Raw genomic sequence first — 19,454 nt, forward strand, 5'->3', positions numbered from 1 at the left:
CTTGTCTGGAGTGCTTGCTTACAAATGCAAGTGACGTTTCTATTCTGCTCCAGTTCTTTGACCATACTCATCACTGCCATATCTGTCTTCCAGTACCACAGTCATCGATCCAGTTCCCTCAGGCAGGGAGGCACGTATGTATCGATGTGTTGTTTTAATGCCGGTTTTCTATTCTTACAAATCTCAGGTTTAAAAATAAGAACTTTTCATTGACACTTCCAGCACAGTGTATACCCTCTGCAAATTTCTGGCCAGAAAGCCCAATGCAAGGCCTATAAATATATTTGGTTATAGCTATATGGAATTATTACAGCCAAGCTACGCTCCAGCTCGCCTTTCTCCTCTAAAATCACAATAGCTGCAAAATAAGTTTGCAATACTGCGTAACAACATCTTCAAGAAAAAAGACATTTAGTGTGAACGTGACATGCAAATATTAACACAGGACACCAGACTTCTTTTCTTTCCCCTTCCCACTGGGTATTTTATTTTATAGCATTTGCATTAGGTAATCAACTGAAACACTTCAACAACAGAAAGCTGGCAGCAACGTAAGGAAAAATGGAGATTATTTCTCAAACAGCTGTGACAAGATGGTTTCAAGTCGGAATAGTATTGCACAAACGAATCAATTTGCAGAGGGTGAGTGGGAGCGAGCATCTTCAACATGGACTGTGAGGAAAAAAGGCACTATTCAGCTGTGTGTGTGAGTGTGTGTGAGTGTGTGTGTGTGTTCAGAAAGAAAGTCATGAAGCACAATCCATGTTTTTCAAAGTTACATTCAGTACTGCTTTAGAACTGTTCACAAACCTGTCTCTTTTACAGAAGCTACAGAAAGTTGCTGATGTAAATATCAGACAGTACAAGTAAACGAACGTTTATAATTATGCTCCAGAAAAGTCTCCGGAAGAGGACTCTTTCCATAAATACTGCTGTAAAGTTCACGTAGTTGCATAGGCTTACGCTAAAGGAAGCATCCATCCAACTAAGCAGCCTTACAGTTTCCTTAAGTTTAATCTTTAGTAGTCGTAAAGCATATTCCAATTTTGAAGAGCTAAATGGGCAGCGCACTTGAAACAGGCTTTTCCACTGACTGCTTAAGCAGCACAGTTCAGACAGCATCACCCATATACCTTTTTGTTGAGCAACAGCAGGTAAACCCAATGGAAAATGTTAACAAAATTATCACAGGAAATAACTTAATTTTCCCTGATATAGAATAGAACTGTTCTGAGACCATAAATAAGCAAACATTTATTCCTGGAAAGTAAAACCAGCTAAGCATCCAGAAGAACTAAGAACCCAGAAAAGGCATTGCAAACGGCCAGGATGGGCTGCTGCTTTTCCTCCCACTATACATTTTCAGGCCTCTGTGAAAATGAAGCCACGATCAGCGTACCAATAACAGCAAAACTGCCTGAAAACCAACCCAGAGCAAGCGGGAATGCGCACTCAGGACATCCTGCACCCTGGCCTCGTGTCTGCTTATAGATGCATTAACAAAATAAGAGTGAAATTCTTGTTGCATGGCTGCAGAATGATGACGGGAAGGAGCTAAACCCACCATTGCTCACCTGTCAACACTGCCCTGTGTACCTGTTGCAAGTGCTCCGCATGCTATGCTTACGGCTGTGCAGTCGCCAGTGCAGCTGGACCTACAGCCATTAAGCTGACATCAAGAGTTTCAACAGGGCACAAAATCTGGGTATTAATTTCATACAAAAAAATACAGAACAATGTAACAAAACCTACTCTCAGCTACACATATATGAACATTCAGCACCTTTCAAATGAACTTAGCCCTGCAAAAAGCCAATCTCACTCCTGTGCAGAGACTACAGTGACTTCAGTTCAAAGATCCTCGTTTAGGAAGCTGCATAGGAAGTTTACTGATTATACACCCTGCAACAGCAAAAATCCGTGTCCTGCTGCTTTTCACCTTAAGCCATTAAGGGAAAATACACAAGATACACTCTGTTCGCATACTGTAAAATATTTTTAATACCAACAATTTGAATTGTTTCAATTTTTGAATAGAAGATGAAACGAGCAGGTTATTAAAGATCTCTAAAGCTCCTCTTCCTTTCTTTTAGGAAATCCAAGTTTGGTAGTTCTGAATTTAAAGGATTCTAAAAAGTTCACAGTTGACTCAATGGTTGCAATAGATACAAAAGTACACGGTCTTGATTCCCTCTGTGTTCTACAGACAACGACATTTTCAATTGGAGCTAGAATTTTTAAAAAATATTCCTAAAATTCTTGCTTGTCTCAGTCCTGTCAGTTCATAGGAAAGAACAGGACGTGACATCTGATTAAATAAAATATGTTTTCTTATATGAACTATGAAAACTATATTGCTCTTATAAAAGTAAAAAAAATTGCATTGTTCTATTATTTTTGTTACTGAAGACTCATAGTTAAGAAATTCTAAATCCTGGAAGGAAAAAAAAAAAACCAACAAAAAGAAACACAACTTTTAAAATTGCTCACAGAATAGAAGAGGTTTCTGTAGACTACTGAATCAGTAGAAGTTTTGCCTATCTATTCCTTGTCAATACAGAAGCATTTGTCTACATACCTATGTCATTACTTAGATGAATATTGTATGTTTTCACTTGGTAAACTCTTCTGCTCTCTCAGAGGTGCTCTTCTGGAAATTCTGAAGGAGACTCAAGGAAACTGACCCAAAATACTCTGAAGGAAAACAACATACTCAAAATAATATCTTACATAAAACTATCACTGAGTGCATAATCTTTCCCGGGATTATAAATATTAATTTTATTTCAAAAAAGTTACTGCTTTGTTATGGACATTTTTAGATTTCCATTAGCTACTTCTTGTGTATGACTCCTCAGTTCACTTCTTTAGCCAGGAAACACGTCTTCATGTGTGACCTAACACATCCTATTCTCAAACACGTTGGCATTATTCATGACATCAATAGACAAGAACTAGAATAGGAAATCTTATGCATGGTTCATGCTATATAAATGGTAAGCTATCAGAAGGAACTTCCCTGGTTATTAGGGAAGAACAGTGAGAAACCTATTCTTAAATCCAAAGGGAAAAATGCAAGGAAACAAAGAAAATGCAAGATGTACTCAACAGCCTCTTGTTATACTCTTTGTAATTGGGCTGTTGCTTTTGGCTGCAGACGTCCAGTTCACAGACCATTTCCCATTTCCTTTGTTTTCATTACAAGAACAAGCTGGTTAAAGAAACTCCGCTTGGTAATTTTAAACTAAGCCTTCAGCATCATCCCTTAGGAATTTTAACCTTTACCACCATTCCTCACTTTGTCTCCTCCGTGCCTTCCCCCAACAAACCCTGCGAAAAGTACTGTAAGGAAAGGCAGGTGTAAGATGTGTAAATACTCAGATCTTTAAGAAAATTCAAGAGGAAACAAATTCTTGTAGTTCTCCACTGCCATTTGCTATAAATGCAGTGGCCCCAAACATCTGTTCTCAAATTTCAATTTACTTCATCTACCAGGTGTTTCACATTGTTAATAACGGCAACTCACAACTTTACAACACTCACAAAAGGCAGTTACATAAACACAATTATGTCAATCAATTTCACTGCATCTTTCTCAACCAGGCTACACATGACACTTTTCTTCTTTTCCTCTTACCGTAATAAAAGGATGAAGACTACATTTCTGTAAAGAGAATCCCTGGACAACATTCTGGTATTGGAGTCAGAGAGGTCACTGAAGTGCATTTCAGCAATGTCCAACAGTTAACTCAACCTGGAAGCCAATGTGATATTTTTCACTTCACACATAACAGAACTGGTGCAAAACCCCCACTTTAAACTAGTTACCTTAAACCTTTTGGTCCAAATACATAAAATAAGCGATATTTACAGCATTTTACTTCTTTTGTAAATGCAATGCTTTAAAACACATTATAAAGCACCTTAGTAAAAATATTCTACAGGTAAAAGTATTGAAGTAGTAGGAAAACCCTAACCATACCACAGCTCACTAATGGAGTCATAATATGGATTCACCAATATCTCAGTTTACAATTATTACAAAGAATCCATGGAGAAACTGAATACTGAATTTACGGTTTTTATACTGCTGTGTAAGGAGCAACTAGAACTGCAGACAATACCAACTTTCTTCGTAGCTTTTCCAGCCTCAGTCAGTGGAGGTGGGGATAAAAAACAAACCAAAAACCCCACTGCTCTGATTCTTTAACTTTTTACAATATTAACAAGGAAATGATGTTTTAACACTAATGATTAGTTGTTATTTTTTAATAAAACCACATATATAAATATGGGCAATTCCAGCAGCAGCAGCATTGCTCAGCAGAACATGATTAACCATCCCAATTAATATCATGTGACATGATTCACAAAAACAAAGCACAGATGTCAACCAGTTATTAACACTACTCATATTGTATACAACCAAAAGTTCCATGTTGAAAGCTGGGAAAAATGATTTCCTCTTCACAGAAGTATAAAGGAAAAGAAATTGTTCTGAAAATTAAAAAGAGCATCAACAGAAGCATTTTTTGTTGTTTATATTTTCAACTAGAACTGCTGCGTATTAATTGCTCCGAATTAAAGTGTAGATTTCTTCAGGTAAAGGATATTAACTCCCACTGAACGTATTAGTTAGATAAAAGAAATGAAGCCTTTGCTTCTGGATTACCAACATAGTTAGCCAGCATCCAACGCCCCAGAGGTGATCCACAGCCCGCTTTTCTCAGATCTATAAAGAAAAGTCTTGGAGGTCTACAAGTAATCTAGTTGCCATGGCTGAGGAATAAGATGACGATGTGACCAAAGATTTAGATCCATAAATCTAACAGTATAGTGTTCTTAGTTTGACTTGGGGTAAATCTTTTCATAGAAAAAGTTTTGAGCCAGAATATACAATTCTCCATCTTTTTCCCGAACTGCGTGTGCTCTGACAAACTGAAATTGCTCCAGTGCAAATTCATAGAACTCATTCTCCATTTTCCAGATTTCAGACTGTTGTAGCTTGGCAATAGTTTCTTTTGTTGGAAGTTTTTTCTCAGTTGTTTTCCTAAGATGAGACTTCTTTCCTAAATGCAAAATAAAAGTAATAGCTTCACTTTAAAGTTCATGTGATTGAAAAAATGCTTACAGTCCTTTATTTACAGAGTTTTAGACTCTCAGCATGTTGATAAACTGCACAAGAAGTGACAAAATTTAATCCAGAATTTATTAATGTAACACGTGGGTTGGAAAATTGCAGTCTCTCTCACTAAATGTTAATGAATTTTGCATCAGTTCTTTCAATTCTTCCTCGTTACTCTAACAAACCCAGGGAATGAACAATTCATTTCAGGAACAAGATTACTCCACATAATGTACTTGGAGCAAGATTAGTCTTTCAAAATTAATTATTTAGATGTTAATCTGGTATCAAATGTTAAGAACTTTAAAAACTGCAGAGCAAGAGATTTCTTTCGTGAGAAAAAGATAACCAAAATGACGACAGCATTTTCCCTAAGAACTGCTATCTGTTGCTTTGTAAGAAACCTGTTAATACTACACATCGGACCCTTTTCTCCCTCTATTTGCACACAGAAGCCCTGCTAGATGGACTTTTTCTTCATCATAAGTTGCACGGTCAGCTCCTAGAAACCGAGGTACTGGCTACATAACAAACATGTCGTTAGGACTCCAGGGAGATAAACACTTATTTGGGCCTTTGTATCCCTCGGGCCTTTTTGCGCAGCCACCCAAGCTGCATCAAGCACATTTCACTTGAGCAGCAGGGCTTCTGAGGAAACCGAAATCTGCCCCAGCAAGACCTTTCAAACATGTTCTGATAAACACCTGCCACAATTTTTTAAGTGTGGCATACCTACACAACTGCCTTTACCCCCACCCTAATATTTACAGTTTGTGTACAGCAGGAAGACACTTGGGCTGCCCTCCAAAATTTGTACTGGGAGTCTTTTAAAGAGTTTTCTGTACAAACATTGGGCAACTTAGAGGCAAACCCGGCAGAGACTCAGAACTATTCATTTAGGTCTAAAGAATTCACATTTAAAAAAAGTGATAAGAGGGTGAAAAATCCATGGAATCCATGGAAATCAGCCATTTAAATACCTGTACGGTACAGTTCTGTGGCACCCCTGAAGAACCGGGGCAAAGCTGCCTCCAATAACATGATGAAGTCTTCAAGCTCTTCAGTAACTCCCACTAGGAAGTATTCATTAATCAGATTGTATTTGGCTTGTTCCAAAGCCCATCTGCTTCCCACATTCCTAAAATGACAGAGAGCAATTACAGCAAGTTCTGATGTCAGCCGAGCATCCTTGGTCCCTAGTCAGAGATTACTCCATAACAGCACATTGGTATAGGAAGGGCAAGTCAAATTTCAAGTTATAACTATTCGTAACTTCATTTCCCTTTCCACTTTATCTTGTATTCATTTCTTATATAAAAATTTGACTCCTCTAGTTTGAATAATAACTCATCCACCAAAAAAAAAAAAAAAAAAGAAGAAGAAAAATAAAAAGAAAATAAAAGTGTGTGTATGTGGTTACTGTCTCTGTTAACGCATTTTTTGGAGGGTTTACATTTTCTCCATGTCAATTCAGTCTCTACTTTCACACAGATACCAGAAATGGTTCTGGTAAGAACACACATGCCCTTTTGCAAACTACTAGAACTAGAAAGTCATTGTGGTTAATGTGAGGACTTCCCTACTGAATGACAGATAGAAAGTCAACTGACATTTTTTTCTTCCTCCTTCTACCTCCAGACAGGGTGAAGAGATAGATTCAGAGTTCTTTCTTTCTCTGCTTCTCCACCTGGCTCAGGTGTAGATAGGTCTGACCAACAGGCACTGAAAGAGGAGCTACCAAGTAGCCATTTATTTTGCTTATGTTTGGATGAACAGTGCCTTTTACAAATAATTGCCCTTGATTTTTTAGTTTGCTAAATAGTTTTTTAAAGTCCATGCCCTTGACAGATGGACACTATTTGCTTTTGTTTCAGTTTCTACTAAGTAGCATTGATTACTAGATGTCTGGTAAAGGTTTAAGAAGATACATTTATCCTGATCTCAATTATTTTACTTTCCACAGCAGCTCTAGGAGCATGAAACAAAATACCTCCAATCAGAAAGATGGATATTGTATCCTGACAAAACAGAAAAACGTCAAGACTAAACCTCCAAAAATAATTTCTGAAATTGAAAGCATTTGTTTTCCCTCATAGCACGGCTGATACAGTATCCTACCATATTGCTTGTTTAAAGAACTGCCAGACCGCTTCAGCAGAATGCATCTTCAAAAGAAAATAATCACTAAAGTACCTGCTGCTTCACTCTCTCCAGTCCCTCACACTTTCCCCAACTGTGCTACATGTACAAATTTGTTAAGTTTAGATTTCAGTGCTGATACGCTTGACTAACAACGTACGCTACGTTTACATTCCTACCAGCATTCAGAGCTGTGGCCACAGAAGAATGGAATTTGAAGCCAAAGTTTCTCTGGAGCACAGTCTGAACCTCCAGCTGCCACACATTCATCAAAGGTCTGGAACAAAGACAAAATTGAGCTAAGCTTTAAAATCAAGTATATGTATCAAACATTTCAGCCTGGCTAGTTGCTAAATGCAGTGGGCACAGTACGACACAAGATATGATGAGTATGAAGAAAAAAACCCTAATTTTTACAAGCCTTGCATTCACAGTGTTACTAGGAGGACCTATTTTTGTCTTGATTAAAATAGTATTTGGACAGTATTTATTATTAGAATGAACAAAAAATTGGATTGTACCTGATATATTTGATATACCTTTGCTATAACATTGATAAAGACCATCTGTCACAACAAGCAAAACCAGTCAATAAGTGTTGGTATCGTCATTTTTCCCTTAAAAAGTAAGTCCCTAAAGATACAGTCCCAAATGCCATCAGGATTTGTGTGATACTGGAACAGCTGTATCTTTATACCAAAGAACACTGCACATTTTGTGCCATAGATTAAACAATATTCTATTACGTTTTAAATATTATGACAAATAACCGCCATCTCAGACACTAATTTGGTTTTGGCAATCAGAAGTGAAAGCAAGTTGTTCACTGCACAACAGGATATCCCATACAACATCACTCTACCCGGGTAGGCAGCTGGAGCAACACACTTTCAACTGCAGTAACACAGTTACAGTAAGAATTTCATTAGCACTGGAAAGAATTTGTAAATATTTTACCCAATCACCATAAAGAAATTATTTATGATATTTGTAATCAAGATATAAGCCATCTATCTAGAACAGATTTAAAAAAAAATACTTAATAACAAATAAGTGACCACATATACAACTTCTATGATGTTCTGATGCTTCTGTTCAAAACAAAAATAAATATATTTGTTTAATTGTTCAGTGTTAGAACAAGGACAACATCCTTTGCTTCTATTTTGAGGTCAAGTTCTTGAAATAATCTGAAAAATGTAGTGATATTAGGCCAAAGCAGGGATTACCCTGTGGTGTCTTGGTCCACATTGCACTTTGAGTTTAGAATAGCTTATACTTGTCACATATCACAGATAAAAAATGCAGCTTAACTAGGAAATCAAGACATTGGTGTGTTTTCTCTAGCATGGTTCTCTGGAGAAGTTCTGCACTGATCTATCGTGAGTACTTCACAACACCCACATTACCTAAGAATTAAATTATTTGAATGCAGCTGCTAACTTATGAATGTAATTACTAAATATAAACCGGCATCTGTCAAAAGCAGGATTTCTTTGCTTATACCTGCAAGTTATTTTATAGTTAATATGCAAAAGCAAGCAAGTAATTTCCTAAGTAAGATGCAATAGGACAGACCTCCTTCTCCACTTTCTCTTACATACTTACCTTGACTACTCCCTCCAGAGATTTTATGATAAGAAACACTTGTCTTTACAGACTCTGTTCTTGGAGCCAAGCTATCTACAACTTTGCACACAGAAAGGAAACAAATGAAGAACTCCATAGAAATGCCATTGTACGGACTGGGAGAGGTTGTAAAGTACACTGAGATATCTTCCACTTAATAAAGATGCAATTGCCGTTCATTAGAAAGACTGCATTTTTGACCTCCCCTGCACTTCATTTGAAGAGGCCTCAGTGAACCTACTATAACACAGCTTAGAATAGAGATCAGCAGTATAGACACTGAAATTGGGTTAATCCATTGTTGAGCTTATTAAACTTTATATGAAATGTGTATAAAACTGACACCATCTATATATGTATAGTTTTCTTGGAAACACCATGGAAAAATTGTATTACCTGATTCAAATGAAAGAAACCCTAAAGCTTTGCATATCAAATCAATTTCACTCCAAATGAACTAGAGAGGCTTACAGGACAAATTAAATCTGTATGGTAACAACTAAGTCTCAGACCTAAATGAAGTGGTATGTTAGTGGCAACATTTAGAAAGCATCATAAATAGAGCAATATAAAATTATTAATGCAAAGCATTACAAATATTATGAATAGGAATGCATTTCAACTTCTTCCAGCAAATCAGAACTTAAAGTGCAGTGTACCAAGCAGTTGCATTTGGGATTTTGGCTTTACATTTCCCAGTGACTTGCCTAACCAGTCTGTTTGGATTATCATTCAAAAATAAACCACAACTTTTTAATTTAATTATTTTTAATAAATATTAAGTCCTATAAACAGCTTAGAGTATGTAGCATGCTGAGCTTCCTGCCTCATCCCTGCCTGCCAGGAGGGAGTTCCACTGGCTCAAACGTGCTCCTCATGAACAGGAACAGAGACGGTCACAAAAGATGAGATCCTGTCTCCCTTTAAAACTGCCTTTACGACACCGTAACACCAAATCACCTCTGGAGCCAGTCGATGAAGATACATTTCTTAAGCTTAATTTCAATTTGTTTTGCCTGCAGCTTTCCTCTCCCTGTGCTGTGGGATGTCTGGATAAACTGAAATGCAGCAGCAGGAGATGGCGCCAAAGCCTCAGTAACAGGGGAGCCGGGAGTGAGCGGCTGCAAAGCCAACAGGAACCGGCTCAGTATTTAAACAACACTATTTGGGTGGGGTGGTAGGGGGCACACAAAATTATAGGTCATGTTTATTAGGTGTTTTGGTGTTTATGAACTAAGTTGTATTCAATGTGATTTTTGCTTCGTTATTTTTTTCGATTTCTCACTGTATTTTCATGGTGCTACACTGAATTGACTGCAGCAGAGAAAAATTTCAGGAGTTTAAGAAAACATTGCAACTGGAATTTTAAAAAGTCTTTGGCTATGTAAAGTACAAAACTCCTTGTGTTTTGCAAAGGCTTCTACACTGCTTTAACTATAGTTTTATAAACTATATTTAGATAGTTAATACCCTACTTTTGTTCCTGATTTAAGGAAAGTCCAAAGCAGCAGCCTCCAATGAATGTCTTACTGCAAACCACTATAGTGGATATATAAATTATTTCTGGAATAAATATATTATGGAGTCTAAATGATTATGTTGTTCTGAAACTGCATTAGTAGTCAAAGGTTGAATATGCTAACCCAAACTACTCCCATGGGCTCCTAGAACAGATGGAAGAAATAGAGATGTATGATTGATACTCCATAGTTCTCAAGAAGACTCTCTATGCAATACCTTTGCAATATTTGTATTAAAAAAATAAATTGAGTTGCTAATTAGAAACAAAATAAATGTCAAAGCCAAAGCATCAGCAGTTCTACAGCTTTTGGTGAAAAATGTATCCCGGTCTTCAACAGAGATTTCAACAGGTGCAGATTTCTTACATACTTACAGCTCTGGATACATGAAAACTTTTTTTTTTATTTCATTTTTTTAACAAAACACAACATAAAGTGAATTTATAAGGCTACAAAGAATATGCTTAATGTTACACTCTGATCCAGTATGGACATGAAGGGGAAAATATAACTTCACAGCCACCACCATCAACCAAGGCTGATACAAGAACTATTCAGCTTTTATCAGGACTTTTTAAAAGATAGTTTTCACATTAGCTTTGGTAAGAACAGTATCTATAATGAAGTGTACTTTACCTTTTTATCCCCCTGTTTTCGCCTTCGTAGCCCTGGTCTGTAATCATCTCCAAAGCGCAGAAAGTAATAATAAGAAACTAGTCGTTCTATAGGATCTCTTATGACATTTATGTAAATTGGTTTCTTTTTAACACCAAATCTGAAGTAAAAGAGGAAAAAATATCTTTTAAAGGCCAAATCAAAACCTTGCATCTAATACTTTAAAGTCTGTTTCTGTTGATATAACTGTAATTTATATACCTCGAAAGCTCATCCAGTCCAATCCCCCTGCTGGAGCAGGAACACCGGGATGAGGTTACACAGGAAGGCATCCAAGCGGGTTTTGAATGTCTGCAGAGGAGACTCCACAACCCCCCTGGGCAGCCTGGTCCAGTGTCTGTCACCCCCACTGAGAAGAAGTTTCTTCTCAAATTTAAGTGGAACCTTTTGTGTTCCAGTTTGTACCCATTACCCCTTGCCCTATCATTGGTTGTCAATAGATATTAAAAGTGCTTATACAACTATTTTGACTCTAGAAATGCCTTAATTAGTCTAGCAGCCACTATGTCTAACAATCAGTCCAAGGAGGTTCCTGCCCTCCCGCACTGTGCCATGAAATGCTGCAGGTGGCTCTCCTGGCAGGTCTCCAGCTGTCAGAGACATCAACTCTGACAGAGGAAGACAGAGCTCAGGGAACATCCATTACCTGGGTTGAGTCCATATGGCTATGCTTAATTAAATATAAGCCTAAGATAGTATGCGTAACTATATAAACTTGTCTATCTAAATATATGAATTTTTTCCTTAGACATTTACCCTAAGGAAATTTTGATTTACTGTGTTACAAACAGGAAGCCTGGTGAAATGAGGTGGTAACCTCATGGGACACATGAGAGAGATTTAAAATCACCAAAACTGTTTTGTGCAAACGCTACCTTTCAATTATCTACGTTCAGGACAGCCTTTATGATACATTTCTCAGTTTGATTTTCTTTCCTATTTGAAATATTACTGTGGCAAATAAATATGGTATCCAAACATTAAAGAGGTTATATTACAATGGAAATTGCAAGCATGTCGTCAAATGCCCCTTCTGTTCCCATGCAAACTGGGCAAGTGTTCTGCATTGAGGGCCAGTCAAGCCTCCTAGATTGGCTAAAACAGAGCGCACTTGTAGATTTAAGATGCAGTACCATCATTGTTAGGTAGTACTCTGCAAACTATAATACCATATACTGCTCATACAAAAAAATCTGAAGTTGAAAAGTTGAAGAACAGAAACAGAGTAAGCAGAAGAGGAAGACAGAAAAAAAATCAAAAGCAACAGAAACCAAAACAAACAAACCACAATTAAAAGCCATTACTTTGGGAAAAGTCTGGCATTACAGACACAGAAAGTGTTAAAGGCAACAGAAAGCAATTGATTGTTCAGATGTTGCCAGCAGAGTGCCAATGAAGCAGCGTGTGGCAGCTCCAGGCAGCTGACGTGTCCGCACGCCAGCTCTGACCCCTGAGCCTGCAACACTGAGTGTGGAATGTTTGAACTGTGCTGATGCAAAGCCCAGACTTCCAACTGCAGCCTCTTTCGGGTCTGCTGAAGTGCCTCGGACAGGCGTGTGTGTCGCCTGCTGCAGACTCTACTGGAAATGCTGTAGAAGGCTGTAACAAACCATTCTGATATAGTAGCAGACTCAGTTAATAATACATACCTGTGAGTTAAAGAAGGTATCAAAGCCCTTGGAAATGTTTGTGTTAGATTGTACATTCATATTGATTTGCATATGACCTTGCTAAACTAGCTTCAGTTATGGTAATATTGCTTACTTTCTATTGTAACTTCATTAATAATGATAATGATTTGGTGATTGCATTGTCGAATAACTTTTTTTCCAACCATTTACCAGACAAAATGGGGAATAAGGGTGAATCAGAAAGTAAAAACACACAAACAAAAACATCACTACTGTAATTTCTACATGGATGGGTTATAATAAACTGTCCTCAATGCTGTAAATCACCAATTGAATCCGGTACTTTAAGCTTCGGTGTAATTTAAGAGGTACTTCTGATATTGGACAGTGGACCTAAGTCTGATGGCTGTGTATAAGGAGGCACAGACCTTTCTCAACTACAGGAGTGTTCACTGTAAAAACACACCTCAGCCTTAAAAGTGTGGGCCTCGCCAAACACAACCAGAGTATTAAACATATTATTTTAATAATTAAAACCAAAAGTACGAGACAGCAAGCTGTGGTGGGAAAAAATAAGTTATTTAGGTGAAAGGATAACAACCAATGCGAGGATAACACAGTCCTGGAGGGAAGATGCAGATGAATGAAATCTGTGAAACTGCTTAGATGTTTCCTAGATGTAAAATAATTATTTTTAAAAAAAAATTCCAGTATCTGAAAACGTTTTCAGCTTTAAGAATTTAGTAATGTATAAAATAGCATTAAATTCTGCTGTTCCAAAAAGCTGTTATTCAGTTCAAGTGCTTATTAATGTTGGCTCATTTTAAAAAGGCAGAAAGGAAGTTAATGAAATTTGTTACACTTTATTTTATTGATTGATTTGCAATTAGGAATTCTTGCCTGTTAGTTTTTGTAAACTTCCAGCTTTAACTTGGTGCCACTGGTAATTTCCAGTACTGCTGTAGCTTTTAGCATTTCCTAGTTTATAGTTTATAATATACTGTACGGGGAATCTATGAAGCTCTCACTTCCCCTTCTCATTCTTTGTAATAAAAAGCTAGAACTAAAAATCAGTGTACATAACAGAATGAATAATTAAAAACAATGACTAAACAAAATAAATTGTTCCATACAAAAGCTCATTTCATTAAATAAATATTTTAATACATAGAAACATAGAATTACTGAGGGCTGACCATCAGCAAGAGGTAAAAGTAATGGTTACTACTGCTTGTGCAGTGGAATATGCTGAGATCTGAAAGTTCCACTTGTAATTTTAAACCACTTTCCACATGCTGCAAGCACAAGATGAAGCTCTGCCTAGTAAGCATCTTAAGCAAAACTGACTTGCCAGTTCAAGGGGAGGTTTCACAAGACTGAGCTACCGAGGATCATTGCTTTCCATCCAGAAGCAAAAACAAGACAAGAAAAGAAACTCAAGGAAGCAGGAATACAGATACGATCCTGAACCTTTGAAGTCACCCATTTTCTTTAAAATTAATTTTAAAAGTACAAGGATTTAACTCTACAAGAATTACTTCAATGCTTTTTATAGCAAGTCAAATGTCTCTGGAGACATTCAAAACCCACCTGGACATGTTCCTGTGCGACCTCACCTGGGCGTTCCTGCTCCAGCAGGGGGATTGGACTAGATGATCTTTTGAGGTCCCTTCCAATCCCAAACATACTGTGATACTATGATACTATAGGCCAGAAAACTGCTTTAAAATACAACTTTTAATGTTTTTATAAAGTGTAAAGGGATACTCTGATAGAGAAGAACTACATAACTTAAGAGGCATATAGTATTACTTGTTATGGAAAATATATTTGAGAACAGGTATCTTAGCATCTCAGAATTGCAAACTGACCCTAAGGCAGAACTGCCGGTGTTCCAGAGAAAGCCAGGCTTTCCAGTAACACCAGCTTGTCAAATTCAGACAAGGAACACTAAGCCCAGCACATCAGCAGTTCTGAAATGAGACTCGGCTACATTTTATCATGCAAAAAGACAAGAGAAAACGGTGACAATCAAACCCAAACATTGCTCATCACAGGAATTTCAGTGTGTGAATTTTTCAAAACGGCAGCTATCAGACTGCCATCACAAGAGGGCAGTAATATCCCAGTTGGAGCCAAGCAACTTTAACCACTACGCTACTCAACAGATAAATCCAAGGGTAACATACTTTGCAAAGTCCAAATAAGATATATGTCCGTGGTAAAATCCTGGTTTCATTTCCTTCCAGGAAGTCACATTCTTCACAAATCGGACCTGTAAAAGTGACAGCAGAAAGGGTTTCTGTACAGCTGGAACACATTAAGTTTCCCCATACTTGGTGTTTTCTGGTTTGTAAATAAAATCTTCCAATGCATTAGGAAAAGAGAAGTCTATTTTGAATATCATCAAAGAATTTGTGTCAACTAAAATAGACTTTTGTGCAAGCATAAAGATGCCTCTTTTTAGCTCATTAGAACTTGATCAGAAACTAAACAAAAGCAGAATACAACAATCAGAAGGGCAATTCAAGGAAAGCTATCACGAAAACATTAGCAAGACAACCATTTACGTTTTTGTCAGCCCATTGCATTTGTCCTTTGAAAGGAATGTGGAATTCCCTCAGCAACAGACAGAAATGCAAGTACATGGAATCATCTGATCTGTATTTAGTCCCTCAAATAAAAGCGTACTAGATTTGCAAACATGCTCTTAGACCTGTTTTACTGGGACATAAGAAACAAATCTGATGGTTGATTTGCTTCCCCATCTCAAAATGCAATGCATGAATAACCCACAAATTTTACGTATGTATACAGTGTAAATTCGATCTATAGTTTACCATTTTGAATAGTTCTCTTAGCCTAACAACTCAGTGAAACTTCCATGTTAAAGCATGAAGTAGCCCTTAAACAAGGGCTGATAAAGCAGTTATCAGCAAATTTCACAAAAACAGGAATAGCTTTACATTTCAAAGAACAAAATATGATACATGCCCTAAACCAGAAAGTATGATCAAATTAAGTAGGACATGCAAATCCTGATATAGCTTGGCTTTATTAGATGAACAGAATATTTTAACATCAAAGCATTTAACTGTGAAAGTTATTTCAAAACTAGTGAATTGGATAATAAAGAAAAGATGATAAATTTGTACTGCTTGAGCTGTCTGACAACGATATGCCATTTTGGAAGCTGAGAATTAGAAGATAGCATTCCTTGCACATCTACAATATCTTTACTGTTATACAGTGACATATAGATAACCAAGAAGATACTGAGGTGAGACAAGAGAGTCAAAAAACGGAAAGTTTGAGAGCTCAAGACAACACATTAACATTCTGTACAGTCTAACGGATTGAGAGTGCCCTGAATTAAGAGGCAAGACTGGCCTGCTGCTGTTCCTTCAAATGTGCCCAACTTGCATTCTGGGATTTAAGAGGTTGATAACTTTTACTTGTTTCTTCAAACACTTGCTCTTGGACTCTCAGGTAAAAGAAATGCATATTACTTCTTAACAAGAGGCAGCATTCATTTTTTCAGTGTACAAGTTTTACAGTCTGTGGCATTTCATGATTTCAACCATATATTGCACGTGAAAATTGTGGCAAATCTACATAAAAAGCACTGCACAATGCTATACAATGTTTCAAGCTTACTTGGCTTTCTGTCTGCTTTTGTCCACAGCACAAACTGATAATACATCTATGAGCCTTTGAATCCCATTGAACTTTTAGTGCTACTGAAACAAACCACACTTGCATTGACTGCAGCTTTCAAAGATTAACAACAGGACATTTTCAGTGGAAAGCCTCAGCAATGAATATTTCTTTGTCTGGGAAAGAAGTTTCCTAAATGCAAAGTATGTATTATCCTCCCTTCCCTCACACTCAAGCCCCAAAATGTCACAGACAGTTGATATAACTCCGCAGGTAAACCAGTTGTGCTGCCCATCGTGTGTAGTCCAGCATGTGTACTAAAGCTCACATTTCAGTTATGTTTCCATGACCAAGCCAACAGACTAAGACTAGACACAGGGGAATGTTAAGTGCCAAATCCCAAGGGTCAGTTCTGCCTTAGATCCCCATGCCACTGCACGGCATCAAATCCTAAATGTCCCAGTAATAGTTAAAAAAATCCTTCATTGTCTTTGTTTTACAATGTCATTGTCTGCTACAGAAATATTTTTTATGAACACAGGGTGGATGTTCTAGCCTCTTATTAACTTTAACACCAGGGGAGCTCAGAGAAGGCTAGGAAGGGTTAAAAAGACAGCTGTGACATTGACATCTGCCTTAAGACGGACCACCAATACACAGTGCCTCTGAGAACGGAAGATTTTAACACCTATAACTAGCCTTTAGAAAAGAGATTATTTCTACCTTCCCGCAGTTTGCAGCATTCAAAAAATCAGAACTGTTCCAGGTCACAGCCTAATGAGTCTGGATTCACACATTTGAGGGCAGAGATGAATATTGCTTGCTGCTTCATACTGTTAAATATGATCAGTTTTACCTTTCTTTCCAGGGCTTAGCAGATACTGGAGCTTTCAAGAGACTGAGCAAGCTTCTCCATCTGAACCCAACTGAATAAAATTTGAGGTTACTTTAAAAGTTCAGATAGACATATATGGAATCCCTGTGAAGTTGTTTCATGGTGCTTTTATATCATAAGGTACAAAGTTGCTTCACAGCCTTTAGTAAGTGAGAAATCAGCAGAGCTTCACTGAATTAAAAAGCTAGATCAAACGTACTCTGGGGGCGTAAGATGTCCTGAAAGGTAAGTTAAATACATTCAGTTTCTAGGACGATAAGAATTTAAAACAAGTGCCAGTGAGCCTAAAGAAAAAAAAACAAACAACAAAACCAAACCAAAAAACAACCAAACCAGCACACTTGGTCTGAGCAAAAAGCCCTGGGTAATCTGTGCATGCAAACCGAAGTGATGCTGTAAGCTGTCATCTCTGTCCATTAACTGCTTCCAACAGTCCCTCTTATCTGCAGCCTGAACACATACCCCCAAGAGATGGTATGGTGGTCATTACCCTGTGGCCTGGCATCACATGGACTTTTGGATATCAAAAAAAGACCCAGATTTTCACATCATTACATTCCAGTTTTGTTTGTCAATTCCTGAATAGCTGACTTAAAACCAAAAATAACTGGGGGGATGACTATCACAAGCCCAGCTTGGTAAGTACACATGAGGATTTTCCGTTTGAACTATAAAAAAAGGGCTCTCAAGTAGGACTGAAGACCAGCATAGTGTCCCTATCAAAGGAAATCTCAGACTCACATTTAAAGGCCAAGCATGATGGGATGACTGAATCAGAATCCCTCTGCAGGAAGGCACTGGCAGCTCAGCTATCCACATGTCATACAGACTAATAACTTACTGTTAGCTCTGAATCTGAGCGTCAGAACACTGGACACAGGTTAGCAGCACACCTTCAGCTGTATGCCATGAGAAACCACAAGGAAGCTCAAGGCAAGGGCAGCAATTTTGTGAGATGGTGAAAAGACAGAGTTCACCAGCTCGGCCACAGTAGAGCCAGGATACCCGCCTCGCATCAACATGTCTTTCTCAGAAGGAAAAATACCATTGGCACATGTACAGCAGTGGACACTAGTTCTCTTTAGGCCATTTAAATCCAAGAGAAAAATTCTTAAATATTCAGAAGCACACAGCAGTACTTCCACTTCTAAGAGAGTCGCTGCGACCTTTTCCTTGTTCCACTTCTGACAGCCATCGAAACCCTCACCAGAGGAAGTAAGTACTACAGTCAGCATGAGGGTGCTATCCTCTCAGAAGCCACTGGTTTAGAATACATTTGGGAGCAAGATCATGTATTTTCAGGCTGCTCTTTGGAGAAAAATGGAGAGGGAAACTGCAGGAGAAAAAAGAACAAGGAACAGAAAACAGCAAGCTGAGGGCTTGAAACACTGGGTAATTGTACCATGGCTTTTCTATGTTCACAACAACAGTACAGAGAACATGTTCTCATACCCTCTTTTCCAATAATATATCAAGAATACACACTGCAAGACAGAACAGTAGTTTTGTTTTAAATGTTTTAGATGACAATTTCACCATTTAAAAAAAAGCTGAAGTGTGTGGGGCTGGTATGCCACCCAACTAATCATAACATGGGCATAGTTATACAGACAAAAAGTATCAGTACTGAAAAACACAAGCAACAAATAAAATCCAACCAAACAACCACTCTGATTTAATGAAAGCAAGTGGTTTTGTTACAGACCACACAGGTCAGAAATACAACATGGGCAACATGGCATGGTTTATCACCTGTGAGACTTGACCAGACCTGGTCCCAAAGAGAACAGCCCTGACAGCACGGCACAGCCCGCACTGCTCCAGGAAATCACCTACGACTGTGTTTACTGCTAATGGAGATGACAGGCAAATACTGTTACACAGCCAAAAAGCAGACAACGGCAATACAATAAACTTTTACAGTGACAACAAAGGTAATTTCTGCCCCAGCTGTGTCCCTTTTTAGCTTTGCTTTTGTTTGAGAAACAGATACATACTACCCTCAGTAGCCCAGCAAAAACCTAAACCTATTATTTATTAAATAATATTAATTCTCTACAAAGAAAATACAAACACATTAGAATTCATTTATACTGAAAAAGTGACATACAAGCCAAGTCCATCAGACCATATTAAGTCCGCAATAGCAAAAAAGCTTTCTATACTTTCCCCTTGTTTAATAA

At 37.8% G+C, this 19,454-nt stretch overlaps 1 protein-coding gene across 2 annotated transcripts in view; it reads right to left on the minus strand.

The window, feature by feature from the left end:
• Window positions 1-455: 455 nt before the first annotated feature.
• The window catches only part of HS2ST1 (heparan sulfate 2-O-sulfotransferase 1), a 118,454-nt gene continuing 99,455 nt past the window's right edge, over window positions 456-19,454 (minus strand). For both annotated transcript variants that reach the window (XM_065071191.1, XM_065071190.1), the window contains exons 3-7: window positions 14,909-14,994; window positions 11,050-11,188; window positions 7,444-7,541; window positions 6,106-6,263; window positions 456-5,069 (exon numbers count right to left, since the gene is read on the minus strand). In XM_065071191.1, the coding sequence (XP_064927263.1) occupies window positions 4,843-5,069; window positions 6,106-6,263; window positions 7,444-7,541; window positions 11,050-11,188; window positions 14,909-14,994 (708 nt within the window). In that variant the 3' untranslated portion in view covers window positions 456-4,842. The remainder of the gene's footprint in view (window positions 5,070-6,105; window positions 6,264-7,443; window positions 7,542-11,049; window positions 11,189-14,908; window positions 14,995-19,454) is intronic.

The sequence above is a fragment of the Columba livia genome, chromosome 8 (genome assembly GCF_036013475.1).
Source record: "Columba livia isolate bColLiv1 breed racing homer chromosome 8, bColLiv1.pat.W.v2, whole genome shotgun sequence".
In the NCBI taxonomy this organism is placed as follows: domain Eukaryota; kingdom Metazoa; phylum Chordata; class Aves; order Columbiformes; family Columbidae; genus Columba; species Columba livia.